The following is a 17,517-nucleotide window of genomic DNA, read 5'->3' as shown; positions in this document are numbered from 1 at the left end:
TCCCCTCAGGTAGGTTTAACATGCCTGAACCTCATCAATCCTAGGACCAGAGAGTGATGGGTAAAAACAAATGACACAAACTCCTTAAATGGTCCTGCCATCTCTGGGTAGCTGGGAGCCTGCTGGAAACAGTTTCCCCAATACTGCATCCCATTGCTTTTGTTTATCTAGCCTTGCTGACATTTTCCTCAATTAGGAAACAATAGCTCCGTTCCAATGTACTGAGCAGAATTACTGAAACTGAGTCACGTGGCACCAGGAGAGTGTGTTTTCAATTATTCACTCTGTCTTTTTTGCCAGGCCTATGAAGAGGAACAGCCTTCTGCAGGAGTCAGGTTTGTCTGCCTCGCTGTTGTAAGTTCCTCCTTTTGAATTTTTATTTTACAATTAGGGGTTTTTTTAATTATTATTTTTTAATTCAACTCTCCGAGAGTTTCTTACTCTTTATTAGAAAGCTTCCAAGTCTTTAGCTTTTCCTACTGTGTGGAAACCCTAGACATCTGCAATAGCTCAGTGCTAATAGTACTGCTCAGTAATGAATCTGAGTAAGATCACAAGATCTAGATTAAATTAGGATGCAGGATCTAGATTAAAAGAGGATGCTGCTAGCCCTCGGTAATGTAAAACTCATCTTGTTCTTGCTAGTAAAGTTCTGTCTTTCCTACTGTCTGGTTAACAGCAGAGCATTTGCATTCAATCTGGGAACTACACCAAATTATTTGTATCTTGTAAATGCTTGGTTTAATATCCAACCAAAAATCTGAACCAAATGGCCACAGCTCAGATCATGTATTTTGTTTGCAGAAGACAGAGTGAGTTTGGGCTTTTTAGATTTAAAGCTGGAAAAATAAAGCTTGGGGGAAAAAAAATGAAACAGAGAAGGAACATTTGGTTTGCATTACAAACCACAGACAGCTTCCATCAGGCGATCTGGAGGTATAAGAATGGCAAAAGAAAATGACAAGCAGTGAGTGCACTGGAGAAAAAGATGAATGGTTTGGAGAATTGACTTAGAAGTAATTGTCCATGCCATCAATATCTCTAATTAAATTTGGTGGAAGATGGCAATGAATCATAGAGCTTCTCTGGCCCTGGTGATATTGTATGCTGCATAAAATAACATTTCTGGATATTTTTATTGGAAAACTTATAGACTATGTTTTTGGTACCTCCTATATTTCTGTCACTTATGCGACCCTGAATCAGCAGCTCTGGAAAGAACGTTGCCTTAGTTAGGACTTGTGATCTAATACTTATAGCAAGAGCAAGTATTTAACTGGAAGTCTTCAGGTCTACTGGGTTTATTTTCACATCAGCCACTGGCTCACTGTGGGATTAGGTAGGTCATTCAGGGTTAAACTTGGTCTTCGAGTGGATGGAACTCTCATGGGGGTGAGGGAGGAGGAAACAGCTGATGCAGCAGGGCAAAGAGTTCTCTCTGCATAAGGTGAAACTCCTCAGGAGCATTACAGGGGGATGGGAAAGAAGAATGCACTTAGACCAGTGTTTCCTTCACTGTTTCAACAGGTGCTCCTATGTGTCCCTGCATCCCAGATGTTTAGCAGAGCCAGAGAGGCACCTCTTGGAGATTTAATACTGGTGGCAGTTCTTCCTTAAGCTCAACAGCTTCAGGCAGAGCAAGAAAGGACTTCATTCTATCATGCCAGTCTCCAGAGAGCTGCATTTTGACCATTAAGCTATCAAGTCCTCTGCTTATCCAAATGCTAAATAGCTCTTTTAAAATTCTTCCTCTTCGAGAAAAGTAAGAGTGTGGTTAATGTTTGTACAACACTGAAATCCTTGAATGAAAAGCGTCCTTTCTTTTAGTTTTCCCACACAGGCAGGATTGTTTGGGTCTGGATGTGTAACTGGGGTTCATTTGTGACATTGTTGTTACCAGTGTCTAACAGCAATTGCCAGGAGCACTGATCTCTATTGCAGAGTTTCAAGTGATGCACATTCCACTCACTTCCAGCCCTGTTGCTTCCTACCCAGGTGCTGAGAGCAGAGACTTGCAGAAATTCCCCTCACCCCAGACATCCTTTCTTTTTCAACTCCCCATTCTGGTCTAATGGGCCAGGCTGCCTTTTTACCTTCATTTAGACATGCAGGAAACACAACATCATAGGCTTTAGCAAGATTAATTTCCTAATACAGCAGAGATGCTAGCAGGGATTTCCAAATTCAAAAACTGCAATTTAGTTCACGGATATGATGGTAGCCTAAAGCTTGAGGCTTACCAAAACACTAAAAAGTGCATCTTTTAAAAGACACAAACAAGATCTCCAGACCTTACATTGGTGTGCTCTGTGTCACAGGGAGGGAGCGTGGCTGTGCTGCTGGGCAGTTCTCCATCACACCAATCTCGTCATTCCTCAGAGAGGCTACTCTAAAAGAAGAAAAAAGTGGAATGTTCTGTGAATTGAAGGGAATGGAGAATATGCAAGCTCAGGTTGACTCTGAAAGCTTCCCTCATGCCAATGTCAGGGAGGCTGGGAGCCCAGTGACTTCCATTGCCCTGTTCCAGTCCAGGGGGTTCAGACTCTCCCACAGGAGCAGAGAGGATCCCAAAGACACACAGAGAGGGGCAGAAAGCACACCAGCTTTGGAGAACTTGACATATACTCCTATACACCCACAGAATCTTTGATTTAGGCAATAATTAAGTTTAAATTTCTATTCTCTACAGAATGGCAACATACAGTATCAGTTAGGTTCTGTGAGGAGAATAGGAAAGTTTGTGTAGTAAATATGATGATAAAACAAAGGTGAGAGAGTCAAAGTAATTAATTTTAATCAACTATTTAAGTAATTAATTAAGATGTCCTTGTGTTGAATTTTTAGCATTGACACCTACTTACCACAGCATTTCTAGAAAGCTTTTTCTGAGAGAAAAAGAAGAATTTTACAGAGCTCCCATTTGTTATCTTAAAATGCTCATTATGTTACTCATTTTATAAAACCTCCAACCTTTGCTACATTTTGATTGTTTATCTTTTTTTTTTCCAATTTATCTTAATGTTATATGCTGAATCATGTGCTGAAACAAACCATTTCTGTAATAGGACACTTTTTGATTGATGTACTGGAGCTGTATCCTTTTGCAGAGCTCAATCCCTAATCAGATATTCACATCTTAAGTGCTTCACTGGATCTCTCTGTTACTCTTAAATGCACAGCCTTAAGTGAGTTCTGGTTTGCAAAGGTTGAAATTTTATGGCAGCTTGACATTCCTTACTCTCTCAAGGCTAAGATCTACTTTTGCTAAACCACTTACAACTCGGATGTGCCAGGCAGAGAACTTAGTGTCGACAATTTGATTAATCTGCTTTGAATTATAGTGGTTTCATGAATCAAACTTCAGAAGGAGCTTCTTCTTTCCAAATAGTATTAGGCGGATAGAATAATGCTTTTAAAGTATCCTCCTTTTCAGTTTGGGATTTCAACATGCAAATTCAGCAGATGCCCAAAGCAAGCAGACAATGGAAGCATCACAAACATTTATTAAAAGCACTCCACTCTGCTTGGGTAACATGGCAAGAGAATGAAAAGGTGAAGGAGAATCTAGTAGAGCCCTGCACAGAAGCAGAATTAGCAAGTCATGAGATATCACGTGGCTGTTCTCAGACTGAAAGGCTCTGTTGATTCGATTTATTCATTAGGGCTTTCCAGTAGTGTAGGTTATTAAGTGGGAGAAAGTGGGGTATATTACAACTTACTTTTATATTTCCTTTCCTGGAGGATATTTAGCACAAGAGAAGCAGAGAAAATTATTGAAAGTATCATGCCACATAAATGGGAGAATGACAGGAAAAAGAGCAGCGGCTCTCTGAAGATGGATCAAAAGAACCATGCTGGGAACAGGAAGTCAAGAAAGTTTCGCTCCATTTCAAGATCACTCATACTCTGCAACGCCAAAAACAGCGATGACGGCTCAAGTCCCGACGAGAAATGCCCCGATTCCTTTGAGATCTCCACCAGCTGGGGCCAAGAGGATTTTGACTGCTGTCCCAGAACACAGCTGCCATGGACATCAGAGACAGAAGACAGCCCACCTGATCCTCCACGTGTGGTCACCAGCATTCTCCAGTCCAAGCGTGCAGCAAATGAGAACTGCAACAACACGAGAAGAAAGTTCCTCACCAAGGTAGGCAACTTGTGCTGTGTATTGTAATCTTCCCCACTGCAGTAATTTCTAAATGGATTAATTAATATTTCTCAGGAACTGAGGGCTCTACTTGGCTTTTTCAGAGCCTATGAGCCTGCAGTGTTCCCGCTCTGCATAAAAAGCATGAAAATATATTGGCTTCCCTGCCGTGCTGTTGCACCCTGCTGATGGACAATCTGCTGGAATCAGTGCCTCTAGGCCACTCAGTGCTCAGACAAGCACAGCTTGTTCTATCTGCAGTAGAGTCTTCAGCTCAAAATACAAACCTGTCACTGTAGCAAAGTGCACTTGTAGTGTGGTACCCTCACACCCCACGCAAGCATGAATTGTGTCAATACTGTGTAAGGCACAGAAGATGCAGTAGGCAGATGCTCTTTCCCTCTGATCCAGGAAGAAGGTAGTGATGGCTCTAAAACCACCAGAGATGTCACGTTTCCTAGACATGCAAGAAGTCCGAGAGCCTCATATTACGATATTATTCTTTAATATATTCTTTAATCTTTAATTTAATATACTCTTTAATCAGCTATGTGAACCCTAACAATCTGAACAACTTTTCAGTCTGAGCAATATGTTTTAGATGCCTTTAGAAAGTTCTTTCTGTAGGATATCCTAATTTTTCCACTTTCTCTCTACCTGCTCTCTCTCTGCTGTGGTGTGTAAAAGGGACCTCACTGCAAGTGTCCTCCTGGCACATCCTTTATTACATGCCTTTTATCTGTGCAAATAGGTGCTTATGTGAAAGAACTGATTCTTTCACCTAAATTGTATTTCTTATATATTCTATTTCATTTTATATAAAATAAAATAAAATATATATAGGCTAAAATTAGACCTCTATGTCTAAACACACAGTGGCACAAGTGCTCCTGAAAATCAGAATCTCCCCTTACTCTTGATAATGACCACGGCATGCCCAGCATTGCAAAGACTGCAGCAGGATGGATGCAAGGTGTGTGAACCCTTGGCAAAGTCCCAGCAGGAAGACAAAACCAAACCAGCTTGCTATTGCATTCTGACAGAAAACAAGACCCAAGTCCCAAAACACACTCAGTCTCCTGCAAAACCATACAATTCCTTCTTTTTGGAAGCAGTCCAAATGCACCCTGCTGATGTCTCTCTGTGAGGGAAGAAGGAGCTGGCCTCTGTGCACTCCCCCATCTCTTTTAAAAAGTTGAAGCACTTAGGTGTGTGTCAGCTGCCACAGTCTATTTGCTTGCACCTCTCCTAAGTGTGCAGGGCTCCAACAACTGTTGTGATCCATATCCATGTGCAACTGCTCAGGATCTTGCTGCAGGTTGTAAGTTTAGATCATTTGTTTTTATAGCTGGCAAGCAGCTAAAATAGGGATCTGGGGAACAGAGTCAGCCCCTCAATGCCTTTGCACATATAAAATAGAACTGTATAAATCCACTCTCAGGCTGAAGCATCAGTGTCACTGAAGAACACGTGTCAGATGGATGCTGACATAAATTAGTCAGCAGCTCAGTCCCTCACAGCAGCATTTGGGTTGCTTAGTGCTGCTGTAGACTGTGGGTACCATTAAATTCCCACTCCAGAGCTCTCATAGCAATCTAAACCTCTTCAAATGCTACTTGCTAATCTTCCATACCTTTCAGAGTCATGGATCAATGAGTGATTCTAAACAGCCTTATCTTGGCATGCTAAGTAGGATGAACATTGGTAGCAGCCACACCAGCCCTGTCCTGTGCTGCTGCTGCTGAGGCTTTCCCCCTCCAGTATGAAAGCAGTGATCTCTGCCTTCCATACAGCACAAGCCTGTCAGAACAATCTTTCTGTGCCACATGTCTTACAAAGCTTAAGCTTAAGACTTCTCTCACAGAGGAGTCAAACAAGTATTTTTTCATGTTCCAGTGTAATTCTCTCTCAGTCTAAATGTGACACTTCAGAAATTCATGATGTGTGACTCAGAGCTGAAGAATCCTCATCTTTGTTCAAGGAAATTGATTCCATTCTTTGTGTGGTGTTCTTGAGGATATTCCACTTTTCTTCTGTGTTCCAGCACCTCCAGCCCTAAGTGTGACTCTGAAGGTGTTAATAATTTCCACAGAACTGAACAACTTAATATTTGATGTCACAAGGAAGGAGAGAAGTATGCCTAAAAGTGCTGCATGATTTAATGCTCCCAGTGCATTTCTTCTCCAGAGTAAGGGGGAACCTGTAACATCAGTATTCAAAATGCAAGATCCTTTTTTTCTGTTCAAAACCTTAAACTACTTCTCTGAGCCATACTCTACTGACTGCATGGGATTCACCATAAGCAGTAAACCATTAGCAAATCAAACAGTGTTTCAGGACAAGATAACAGAGATTTTTTTTTTTCCTTCTCCAATATTCTGTCAGCAATGAGAGCAGATGAACAGTTTTTTAATTCATTTGGTTTCTGTGATCCACTATTCACTTGTAATGACTACTGCTTGCTGTGTCTAGAGGCCCGTGGTTACCTTGGTGTCATTTGTTCAGACACTTTCTGAGATGAGGTGTGCTTGGTCTGGTATGCTGGACTGCCAGCTGGTCCATGGATAAACAAGCAGGTCTCCTTTATAGTCTGCTTCTCACAAAATCAGCAATTTTCACATGGCCTGAAAGGCAAAGAAACCAAAGAAATGGTAAGCAGTATCTGATACCATGAGCACGGGCACAGCAAACACTGGAAGATGCCTTTTCCTGCTCAGACTGAAATCACTCCAGTTGTTGGGGAACTGGGCAGGAACAGACGATATCAACTCCTTCAGAGAGCAGCAGGCTCTGCTGAGTGTGAGAGCTGCTTCTAGAAGCACTTCTACTCCTTCAAGAAGCATTCCCTCTTCCCTGCACCCCCAGCATGCTGGGAAGCACTGAGAGCTACCAGTGGGGCTGGCAGCAGGGTTGGAATAGCATCTAGAATAAACCAGAATACAAAAGGGCTGACTTTTGATGAAATAAATATGGGAGCTGAGCTGACCTGAGTGCATGGCTCTGCTTGGTTCTAGAAACTTCTGCACCCTTGCTTCCTTTGGTCCCTGACCCTCTGCTTGAAGGAGGGAAAAAGCAAAAAGTAATTTTTCTCCTTTGGACATCAGCAGAATGTAATTTTCTTAACTTGCCTCCATGCAAATGCCAGTTAGCTGGCCCTGTGATACCAGGACAAGTGCTATGGCAACAGACTGTAATGTCTCAAACACAAGCCCACGGGCAGGATGGAAAAACAAAGCCAAGAGAGGAGACTGCATTCATTTAGATATTTATGTGTTCTCCTCAGTTTTCACACTTGTCTCTTTCTGTCTTCCCAGCCTTCTTGCTTTTGCTGCACAACAGTCAGGTCATGCTCAGAGCAAGCTGGGAAGGGGCTGTTCCATGAACACAGCGTGTGCTGCAAAGCGCAGGCCAGGCAGAGGCTCCCAGGGAAACATAGCAAAGGGCAGATGATGGGTGGAAAGGTCCTTCTGTAACATCTGATGAGCTGAATTGTCTGTCTAGGGCAAAACTTGGTCCCATGTCCTGCTCCTTGCATCATCCTTGCTTTCCAGCTTCTGCCATTTTACTGGTTTCAAAGGGAATATGCTGCTGGGAACATGAATTACATCTACTATAAATGTTTTTTAAAAGACCAAGGCATTGGGCTTGGGTACGTCAGAACCAGTGGAGTGAGTTTATGCCAGAGACACTCTGGCCCTTTCTCTGTTAGAACTGATGCAGAAAAAAAATCCTTCTTGAAGAAAATCCCCAAAGACTGTAGTCTCTTGGAAATCCCAGCCATTTCAAAGTCATAAAACTAGAAAAGATAAATATTTAAATACATTATTGTACTGCTGTTATATGTATTTCTTTTTGTTTTATTATTTTTTCCTTTTTTTTTAAACCAGCAGTCAATTAGCTCATTGTCATGCACTTGGTTAACTGAGTCCAAGACCTTACTTGAACTAGCCTTGTATAACATTTCAGTTCAGACAATCTAACTACTGTGTCTTACTTCAAGAGTGCACAAAAGTTTTTCAGTTTTCCACAGATGCCATGGTTACCCTTACTTCTAAAAAACATCTGGAATTAGATGTTTTGAGACAGGACTCTGGGCTAGAAATGTCTAATGAAAGCACGAAGGAAAAAGAAATCTTTTAAATGGCAGATAAAAACCATCCTCAGAAGCTTTGCATTTTGAATGAAAAAAAGGGGGAACAGGAAGAGAGAGCTGGCCTGGATGTGCAAATTACTTTTCCAGAATTAAACACAAGAAAAGTTAATCTATTCTCACCTGTGGAAAATTCAAGAAGGCTCTTAAACTCCTTTTATTTTTATTTTTCAGCCAAGCAGGCTCAGTTTAAATACAAATTTTGCTTTGAGTGGAACTTACAATGCAGACAAAAGTTTCCCCAGAGTGTTGAATGCTGGGAGACAAAGCAGAGAGTTAATTCACTGGCAGCTAATACATGTTTAAATATTTGTTCTAATAATGAAGAGACGAGGTTGACCTAGAATCCACCTGCCCCCACACCAAACCCGCCAGCCTTCCTTTAGCAGATTTTCAGTTCTCACTATGTTCAGACCTATGAATCACCTTTCAAAACAAGCAGTACACTTTAAAAAGGAGAAGGATACAAAAATAAATACTGTCTTTACTCTTGGAACCATCAGCAGTATTTCTATGCATAAAATAATCAGAGAGACAGGAAAAAAGATATTAAAGAACTAAACCCAAAGCAAATTGACTGCTGGCACATGAATTGGTCAAACATTTATTTTTCTGAAGAACAGCTTTTATTAATTTTCTGTCATGTTGCAATAATTTGGATATGACTATAATGATCTATATCCAGGACCCAAAAAATACAGATGTTGACAACATACAGATATTTGCCACATGTCTGTAGCCCAATAAAAACTTTATTTTTTTATTTTTTTTTTAGTAATTCACCTAAATGAATTGCAGCAATGATTGAGACACAGAGCTCATTTGAAATGTAGCCCAACTGGGTAAGATGACTACATATATAAACAAAAATTGTTCCCAAGATTTTTCTGCAGTGTGCAAGGGATTTAATCTCTACTTTCCTAATGACTAAGTGCCTGCAACTTACTGTTCTTGGAAAAATCTTCCTATCAGTTTTGATTTGGTGACATTTCACATCTATGTCCCAATACAAGCCAGAATTTCCAGCCTGGCACGTGTCCCATTGTACAAAATACAGCACCTTCCCCAAAGGACTTACGTGGTGCTGTGAGGCAAAACCTCAGAGCCAACCCCCCTGAGCTCGGTGACGTCCTGTGAAACTGGGCAGAGACACTTCACTTTTGGACAATTAATTATGAAAATATTTATAAACACAAACACTGTAGCTATGCACTGTGAACAAGCTGTAGGAAAGGCATAAGTGTGACTCTGCTTTTAACAGAGGTGGGTTAGGGACGGGCTGAAAAGGCCTCTGCAAATCAAGAGAATGAAGTGTGGAGAGCAGCTATGCAAAGTTACCTGCGTGTGTCTGACAGGTATCTGTGAGAGGATACGTGTATCTTCCAAGGGAGCATTATACAAGAGTAGGGATTCCTAAGAAGGGAAGCTGGCAAGCCCAAACTTGGATTTTGACTACCAGAGAAAGAAAGGAAATGACTCCTTTAAACACTAAGTTTTTAATACCATTATTCTTTCGCAACAGCCCCGATCCACAAGCAGCTGACATCTCAGAAATACTCAGGCAAATGGCAGAATAATTTCCTACCTTTAATAGCTGTCTTACATTTCTCATGTTTTAAAACAAGCACACCAGCTTATTGAAAACCCTGCGAGTTTTAATGGCTGTTTCACATATGCAGAATGTGATCTGTAATTTCATAATCATACCTGAAATAAAGGACAGTGCAAACAGAAAAGGGAACTCTCATTTTTTGCTACTCAAGATCTCAAATTTTAAGGCAACAGAATATTAATCTTTGTCACCATGCTGAAGACTTCAAAGCACTGCCATAAGATTAAAAAAAAAAAAATAGAACATAATGTAATCCTGATTTCAAGTAAGTATTTCCCAAGATATTTATCTCGGGTGAAAAATAAATATTAAAGCTCCAAAAGTAATATTAGAGTTCAAGCAAGCTGGTTTAAGATAGAATTCAGTCCATGCTTATATCCTTACCAACATATTACTCACTAGAAACACTCTTCACGAACAAAAAAGGCTTCGTAAAATTCAGACACTCCCCATTAAAGGCAGACAATCTGGAATGTAAGCAAACCCACAGAGTTAATGAGTCAGTCAATACAAGCATAGCCCTTATCCATTACCTACTGGATTCAGCCTGCAGTGAGCCCAGGGCTCCAAGTTAAATATTTCATTCATTCACAGCCTTAGATTTACTCTGGCAGGTTTCAGAATGGGAGCCAGGCTTCGGCAGTCAGCCTAAAAGATAATGACCTTTATTGACATTGCTGTAAATTTGCAGCTTGTGTTTGCTGTCAGTCAGGTGTGATGTGATCCCTATTGATTTGGGGTGAAGGAGCATAATGATTCTCATCCTCAGGGCTGGATGAACTCTGCCTAGGGCAGAAATGAAGCCCTACTGATGGTGAAAGTGGCTACACAGCTTTCCTTGTGCTCTCAGAGGACTACAGATTACTGGAAATAGTTTATGCCACTTTGACCAGGGGCCCTGGGAGCAGTACAGACAGTTGACCACTGTTATATTTTGTGGCCTGTCCTAACATATGAAATTTGCCTCCCCTTCAGAAATCTATACCTCAGTCATACAAATCTCTTGGGAACAAGCCTGGATCCAGGATACACTGAGAGCCCTCTTCACTTTGTGGAGTATGGAGAGGCTGGCGAGGGCAGAGGAGGTGGGTTCAGATGGGAGCAGAATGAGTGAATACTTGAATCAGGAGAAATACTAAGCAAATGGAAAAGAAATTGTGTGCTGACTTTCCAGCTTTCCTCACCTCTTTAGAATTTTTAGGTGTTCACGCATTTGTGCCACAGGAGTGTATTTCCTAGTCAAAGGTGTTGTGCTTCATATGCTTTGTTGCTACATTCTTTGCTTTCTTTACATGTCTCAAAACACTGCTTCTCCTTCTGTATGGCCCTGTGTTAATGATTCGTAACTGCATTAAAGATATGCCTACAATTCGTCCTCCAGATGCAACGCAGACTACAGCAACTGCAACCAGTCTGGAGTGGACAAAGAATTTTCCACTGCTGCAGAACTCTCTGGTGCCCTGCCCCCACTTAACAAGTCAGCAGCAGGGGTTGAGCTTCTAGTGTTTTGTACACACTTATTTTCCATTCAGACCACTTCTGTCTTCCAGAGCATTTAATTTTCTGGCATGTGTTTATTTTCCTCCCTGTCTTTTCTTACAATAGCTAGCATAGGCAAAGTTTACCCAGTTACTATGAAAAGTCTATTATCTGTTCTCTTCCCCTCATGCAAAGGGACACTATATTTTAATTCTTCCCTCTTGTAGCCAGAAGCCACTGAAGTCCTAAGGAAAATAACTTCTGTAAAACACTGACTCTATAATACCATTGTTCTTTCTCAAATGGACAGTGTTAAAGGCTCCTGTTCTCCTTGGAGGCAACCTGGTTCTAAGAACAAGAACACTTTCTGTATTTCTTAAAAAGGCTCAGAATAAGTGTAAGTAACTTTCAACAGCTTTAGTGCATTTTCTCTCATGCAATCTTTCATGTTCTGGATCAGGACAGCTGCATCTGCAGGCTGTGTACAACATCAGGGAACAGCAGCTCGGGAATCAAGCTCTCTAGGAGTCCGAGATGTGCATCTTTCTGGAAAGGGTTCACAGGCAGCCACGTGCCTGCTGAAGGCTCAGCAAACAGGTACAGTACATGTGGAGTTAGCAAGTTCTTACAGGGACATTTGCTCGCTCATATTTTGCACGACCAGCTTTCTGTGCCAAAGCCTTGAAGCTCAGCTCCAGAGAAAAAAGTGGTGTCTGGGAATCATTTCTTACATTGCTTCCAGTTCCAGACACAGGTCAAGATTCTAGAAAAGTAAATCTGTGCCCCTCAGGGATCGAATGCTGCTCAATTACACTAAGAAATAACCCTGGAAGGAGGAGAGAGTGTACATAACACCAGGTTTTCAAACAGTGATGCCCTGTTAGAGGGCAGTGTAGGATGGCACCAGCCCACAAGGCCGCTGGAAAGCAATGTGAGCCAAGGTTCCTGACAGGGAGTAAATGTAGTCTTTGATCAATTTGCAAATGCAAGACGGTGAGAGAGGAGGAATATCTTGTCTGGATGTTAGCTGTGTGTGGAAAGGCAGCCAGTGAACACCAGGACTGAGCAGAAGAGAGCAGCAACAGGAAAAACTCCTAGCAGGGGATGGGGTGTATCACACATCAAGGCATCTGATGGCAGCCAGGTCAAGGCAAAGGAAGAATTGCAGCTGACTCCTCAGCTAGTGAGACAGGCAGCACATGGATACAGCTGTATTATTCCTTGTGAAGTAATATGCAAATGTTTCTTTTTTATCTGTAAGGGATGGTTGTCTGAGCCCAAGGGATGAACTGCTAACGCTCAATGCACAATCACTGAAAGACCTGTCCAGAAAGGAGGCTGAATCTCTCATTCCCCCAGTGACAAGGCTGGTGAACATCCTGATGGCTAACAAAGTAAGCATGAGCAACTGTGGGGTGATTGGACGTTTACTTTAGAGAGAAGAAGAGTTTGTTCATCAGATGTTTGAAGAATATGATTTTGCCTTTGCTGACAAAACCCAAAACCTCTTGTGGTCAGACTCTGGTGACTTTCAGCATAGCTTTTTCCCAGATAAACAGAGGCTGTGGGGAGGCCAAGGCCTTGGGAAATTCTAGCAAGGGATGTTCAACCCCTCCTTTTAGAAACACACAGCTTGTCAATGTTAATTTTCCATTTAGAAGTTGAAGAAAGGCAGAAGTGGGTTTAAGGGAAGATCCATGAATCCCAGAGAAGCCAGAGAGCAGGCCCTGTAATGAAGTAGTTTTGTGGATCTAGGATCTGTGGTTAATAGCAAAGACTTTTCAAGCTAGCTAGCTTGGTAGGAGAAATACTGAAAAATCATTTTCAAAATTTGTCTTTAAGGATCTTCTCTGTATTTATTATTCTGACGAGTTCCCTAAGGGAAGGGGACTGGAAAGCCCTAGCAGGATTTTGCTATTTGGCAATACCCCCACCTGCTGTCCAAGAGGAAAATTAGCATTCATTAGGTCTTGACGTGTCCCAAGACAGAACTCCTGAAGTCAGGATTCTGGAACAAAGTGTTTGTCTTGTTTGGCTCCAGTTAGATTAGAACATACAGATCGTGCTCTGACGCTGCTCTTGTGGCTTTCTCAGCCCCTGCACAATATCACTGAGCAAAAATTTGGCATTTTGTTTTATGTATATCCGTTTCCACATGCTGTCTGTATTTAGTAATGTCCTCCCTTTAACTGGGATTCCCTCAGGATGAAAATAATTGTGTCACAGAAACAGGATCAGAATCAGGACTTGCAGGAGCCACCCAGATCCAGAAATTATTCTTAACATCAACTGTTATTCAGATGTGAGCATTTATTTCCAAATAGCTCTAAAAAACCTGCATTCAGAAAGAGGAATGTTTCATCTTCAAATTTTTAAATGCTAGGATTAGTGGCCATATTTTCAAAAGCAACAGGAGATTCCAAGTGGAAGGTACTGATTTTTTTGAAAACAGTAAAACTTAGTCCTCAGGAGTTTTTAAACACTTGAATTGTGTTTTGATTATTTATATCTTACCACTTTGTTATAATCATTTTATAGCAAAATTTTGAGCTTCATTCCCATTTATCCTCCTATTTATTTTAAATAATGAATTTTGCTCCGTGTTTTTTGACTCAGGCTGAAATGTGTGGATGCCAAATTAGAGGAAATTTTACTTTTAAGATTCGATCACTTTGGAAATGTCTCGCATAGCAATAGGTTTTGCTTGTTGGGTTTTTGTTTGTTTGTTTTGCTTTAGGAAACACCAACATGCAAGGAAAGGCCTTTGGAAACACAGAATGGTTTTCGGCACGGTAAGGCTGCATGTCAGCGGACTCGCAGTAACTCCACCAGTAAGTTGCAGAGAAATAATCTGCTTTCTTGTCATATTCAGGGAGTGCAGAGCACAGCCCCCCATCGTGGGATGGTACTATGGTGCTAAAAGAGCTGTTGTACAAATTTAGTCTGGGATCCTTAGCTAAGAATCACTGATGCAATTCTAAATCTTCTAAAGTCATCGGCTTGTGTGTTCACAACATCCCACAGCCGGGTTTTGTGCATAAGGTTTGCACTTTATGGTTTGGGGCTCTTTTTTTATGGTATATTCTAAACAGCCCAACAGTTCTTTGGTAGGGAACACTTGCTCTCTGCTATACTTAACATTAATGGCTATCCCCAAAGAAACAGCTGAAAACATCCACCACTTCACAGAGAGATTGACAAAGGGAAAAACATTCCTAAGTAACATTTACCTGATAGAGTGACTGTGCTAATGTGTCCAACCCCTGTGAAGTAACACACCTCTCTCCCCACGCCTGGCAGGTGGGAGCCCGTTCTGGGCTGGGGAGGTGGAGGGCCCAGCGCCCCGGAGAGCTGTGCCCCTCAGGGACCGACAGCCCCACGCTCTCCACGCCAGCCGAAAATCGCTCTCCCAGCAGCTGGACTGCCCTGCAGGGAGGGCCCCGGTAAGAGCTGCAGGAGCCACCTGAACAGCACACAATGCCACCCCCAGCAGGGCTCTCTGGGTGACCATGGCAGCCACTCTCCTGCCAGAACCCATCTGCCCTGCCAGGGGTGATGGTCACTCTGCCTCCTCTGCTTTCCACCCCCAACAGCTCCTCTGTGAGGGGCAGAAGAGAGGGAGAGGCTCCGTGCCAGCAAACCCCTGTTTCTGCAGGTTCTCCCTCCCATTGCCCAGCAGGTTTTATGGTGTGTCTGAACCCCCAAGGGTGGTTCACACCACCCCACTCCGAGCCCCGGTGCCACCAGCCTCCCAAGTCACCTGCACTGGGCTGGAGGTGTGTTTTTGGGGTTCCATGTTTACCTCTTAATCCTGTTCCCAATCCCATGCAGAATAGATAATCTGGTTTTCATGTCAAAACCGAGACTTACGTTCTCGCATGTGCAGAAACCAAAATTTTGGCTGATTTTCCACACTCTTCAACAACTGTTAGTTTCACTTTGCTGCATAAAATAAAAGTGTTGAACCCTCTTGGATGTGTAATGAGTGCAATTAACTCTGACCCTGCTGAACTTCATGCATAGTTAGCTTTGGGTAATGACTTCTGTCAGTGCTTAAATTATCTTGTAATGCCCAATTCCATGTTGAAATAGGAGGTTTTCATTAACCATTTCACTAAATATTTCACTAAAAGTTCATTAAAATGGGATAAATCTCAGAGGCTGAATTTAAGAAATCCAGTACAAATTCATATTTTGGGGCAAATACTAGGTTTGGTATGTCCCAAGATAAAGCTTTTTAGTCATAAGACGAAGGAAAGATTTTGAATGTCTTGATTCTAGTTCAGTTCTTAAAGGCAAAAATTATAATACTTGTTTATGTCCCCTAATGACCACAAATGGATTTTGGCATGGGGAATCGAGTGAGAGCACAAATATATCTTTCTACACCATTACACCACTTCAAGGACCAACATCCTAATTTTTCTCCAGTTTAATCCCTACAGGACAAATTCAGTGAGCAGTGATTTTCTGAATAACAAATGGCTTCTGCATTAGAAAGACTTTAAAAAAAAAAAATTAGTACCATCAGTTATAAGGAATAAAATTTAAAATAAACAAGTTGCTGCAATGAATGTTCAAGAACTTCTGCTTATGCATAAAAGAGAATTGTGAGGTTGTTTTTTTTTTAATGTTCACAGGCAGTTTCGAGGCCATCTAGGTCCCTAAGTACAGCACAACTAGTGCACACATCGTGTGGCTCACAGGCTTCAGTAATTTCAAACATTGTACTGATGAAAGGACAAGGGAAGGTAAGACTGGCTCTGTTGATTTACAGTGGGTTTTACTGCACTTCACAAATGTAATCTGCCAACTGCAGAGAAGTGGCTGCAGGTATTAATGTTGCCACTTTTGGGCTGCCAATTCATATCCCGACAAAAATAAAACAAAAATAATTTAGACACTTTCCTATGTACATCTAGTAGTGAATTAACTGATTGCAACAAACAAAAAGCAAATCATGAGGGGATTGTGCTGAAATTCCCATTTACTTTTACTCCAGGAATGTGACTGTTTTTTCATGTATTATACTACTCCCCTGACAATACTGCCCATGTAGGTAATGCAGAAGAAACTGCAAATGAGCTGTTATGAGAATTGAACATGAGTTCTCACACACTTTGTCTTCCATAAATTAGGGTTTGGGCTTCAGTATCGTTGGTGGTAAAGACAGCATTTATGGACCAATAGGCATCTATGTCAAAACCATCTTTCCTGGTGGAGCTGCTGCTGCTGATGGAAGGCTACAAGAAGGTGGGGAAGCCCTCTTCTCTCCCTTTGCCCACTTCCCTAAAAGTGACTGAATGACAGATTGCAGCTGAAACGAGCCATAAGTGACTTTTACACCTGCATCCATTTTTGCATTTGCAAGACTCTTTTAGAGTAAATGCATCATGTAACTTATTGTACAATACAGTAACACTAATATTTTTTCTCTTTCAAAACAGGTGATGAAATCCTGGAGCTGAATGGAGAATCCATGCATGGATTAACACATTATGATGCTTTGCAGAAATTCAAGGTTATGCACTCTGCTTCCAGAACAAGCTCTGTTTTTAGACACAATGTGCATGTGAGCTCAACAAGTTCACTCACTGTCTGTTCTTTCTAGCAGGCCAAAAAGGGTCTTCTGACACTTACAGTCAGGACAAGCTTCAGCACACCTCATTTTGCTTCCAGCTGTCAGTCACCCCTCTTGTGTCAGTCACTGAGCTCCAGTACATGCCTAACCAAAGAAAACAGCTCTTTCAGTTCGGAGAATGCAGCATTCTCATTAAATCCTACAAAGCCCAATGACAGAGTCATAATGGAAGTTACCCTGAACAAAGGTAAGTGTTGACATCAACTGAGCACTGCCCACAAAGCATTGACTGACAAACCACTGTTCATTTGCACTCTGAATGTCTTTCCTCACTAACCTGATTCTTATCCTGATCTAAGTTTTTTAATACAACAAATTAGGTCTTGGTGCCTGTGGGTGCTAACAAGTATCTATCAACAGCAGGATTTTAAACACCATCTGTCCTCAAGAGCCAATCACTGAGTTTTTGTCACTCAACATCAGAGTCACATTCATATCCTTCCCATGAAAAAGTAAAGTTCTTGTCAACAACTGCCACTTATTAAGCA

The 17,517-nt window shown here is 41.7% G+C and overlaps 1 protein-coding gene across 2 annotated transcripts in view; it reads left to right on the top strand.

Annotated features, from left to right (window-relative positions):
• The first annotated feature begins 304 nt into the window (after positions 1–304).
• The window catches only part of IL16 (interleukin 16), a 29,326-nt gene continuing 12,113 nt past the window's right edge, over positions 305–17,517 (top strand). Inside the window, exons 1-10 of one of the 2 annotated variants that reach the window (XM_069025251.1) lie at positions 305–354; positions 3,742–4,147; positions 11,849–11,985; positions 12,650–12,758; positions 14,126–14,219; positions 14,689–14,831; positions 16,029–16,139; positions 16,527–16,641; positions 16,836–16,909; positions 17,003–17,216. In XM_069025251.1, coding sequence (XP_068881352.1) covers positions 305–354; positions 3,742–4,147; positions 11,849–11,985; positions 12,650–12,758; positions 14,126–14,219; positions 14,689–14,831; positions 16,029–16,139; positions 16,527–16,641; positions 16,836–16,909; positions 17,003–17,216 — 1,453 coding nt within the window. Of the gene's footprint in view, positions 355–3,741; positions 4,148–11,848; positions 11,986–12,649; positions 12,783–14,125; positions 14,220–14,688; positions 14,832–16,028; positions 16,140–16,526; positions 16,642–16,835; positions 16,910–17,002; positions 17,217–17,517 lie in introns of both variants that reach the window. The other variant, XM_069025250.1, reaches the window with a different exon arrangement.

Source organism: Aphelocoma coerulescens, chromosome 10 (genome assembly GCF_041296385.1).
Source record: "Aphelocoma coerulescens isolate FSJ_1873_10779 chromosome 10, UR_Acoe_1.0, whole genome shotgun sequence".
Lineage (NCBI taxonomy): Eukaryota > Metazoa > Chordata > Aves > Passeriformes > Corvidae > Aphelocoma > Aphelocoma coerulescens.
The sequence above is the reverse complement of the archived record's forward strand: the minus strand, read 5'-3'. Positions and strand labels throughout refer to the sequence as shown.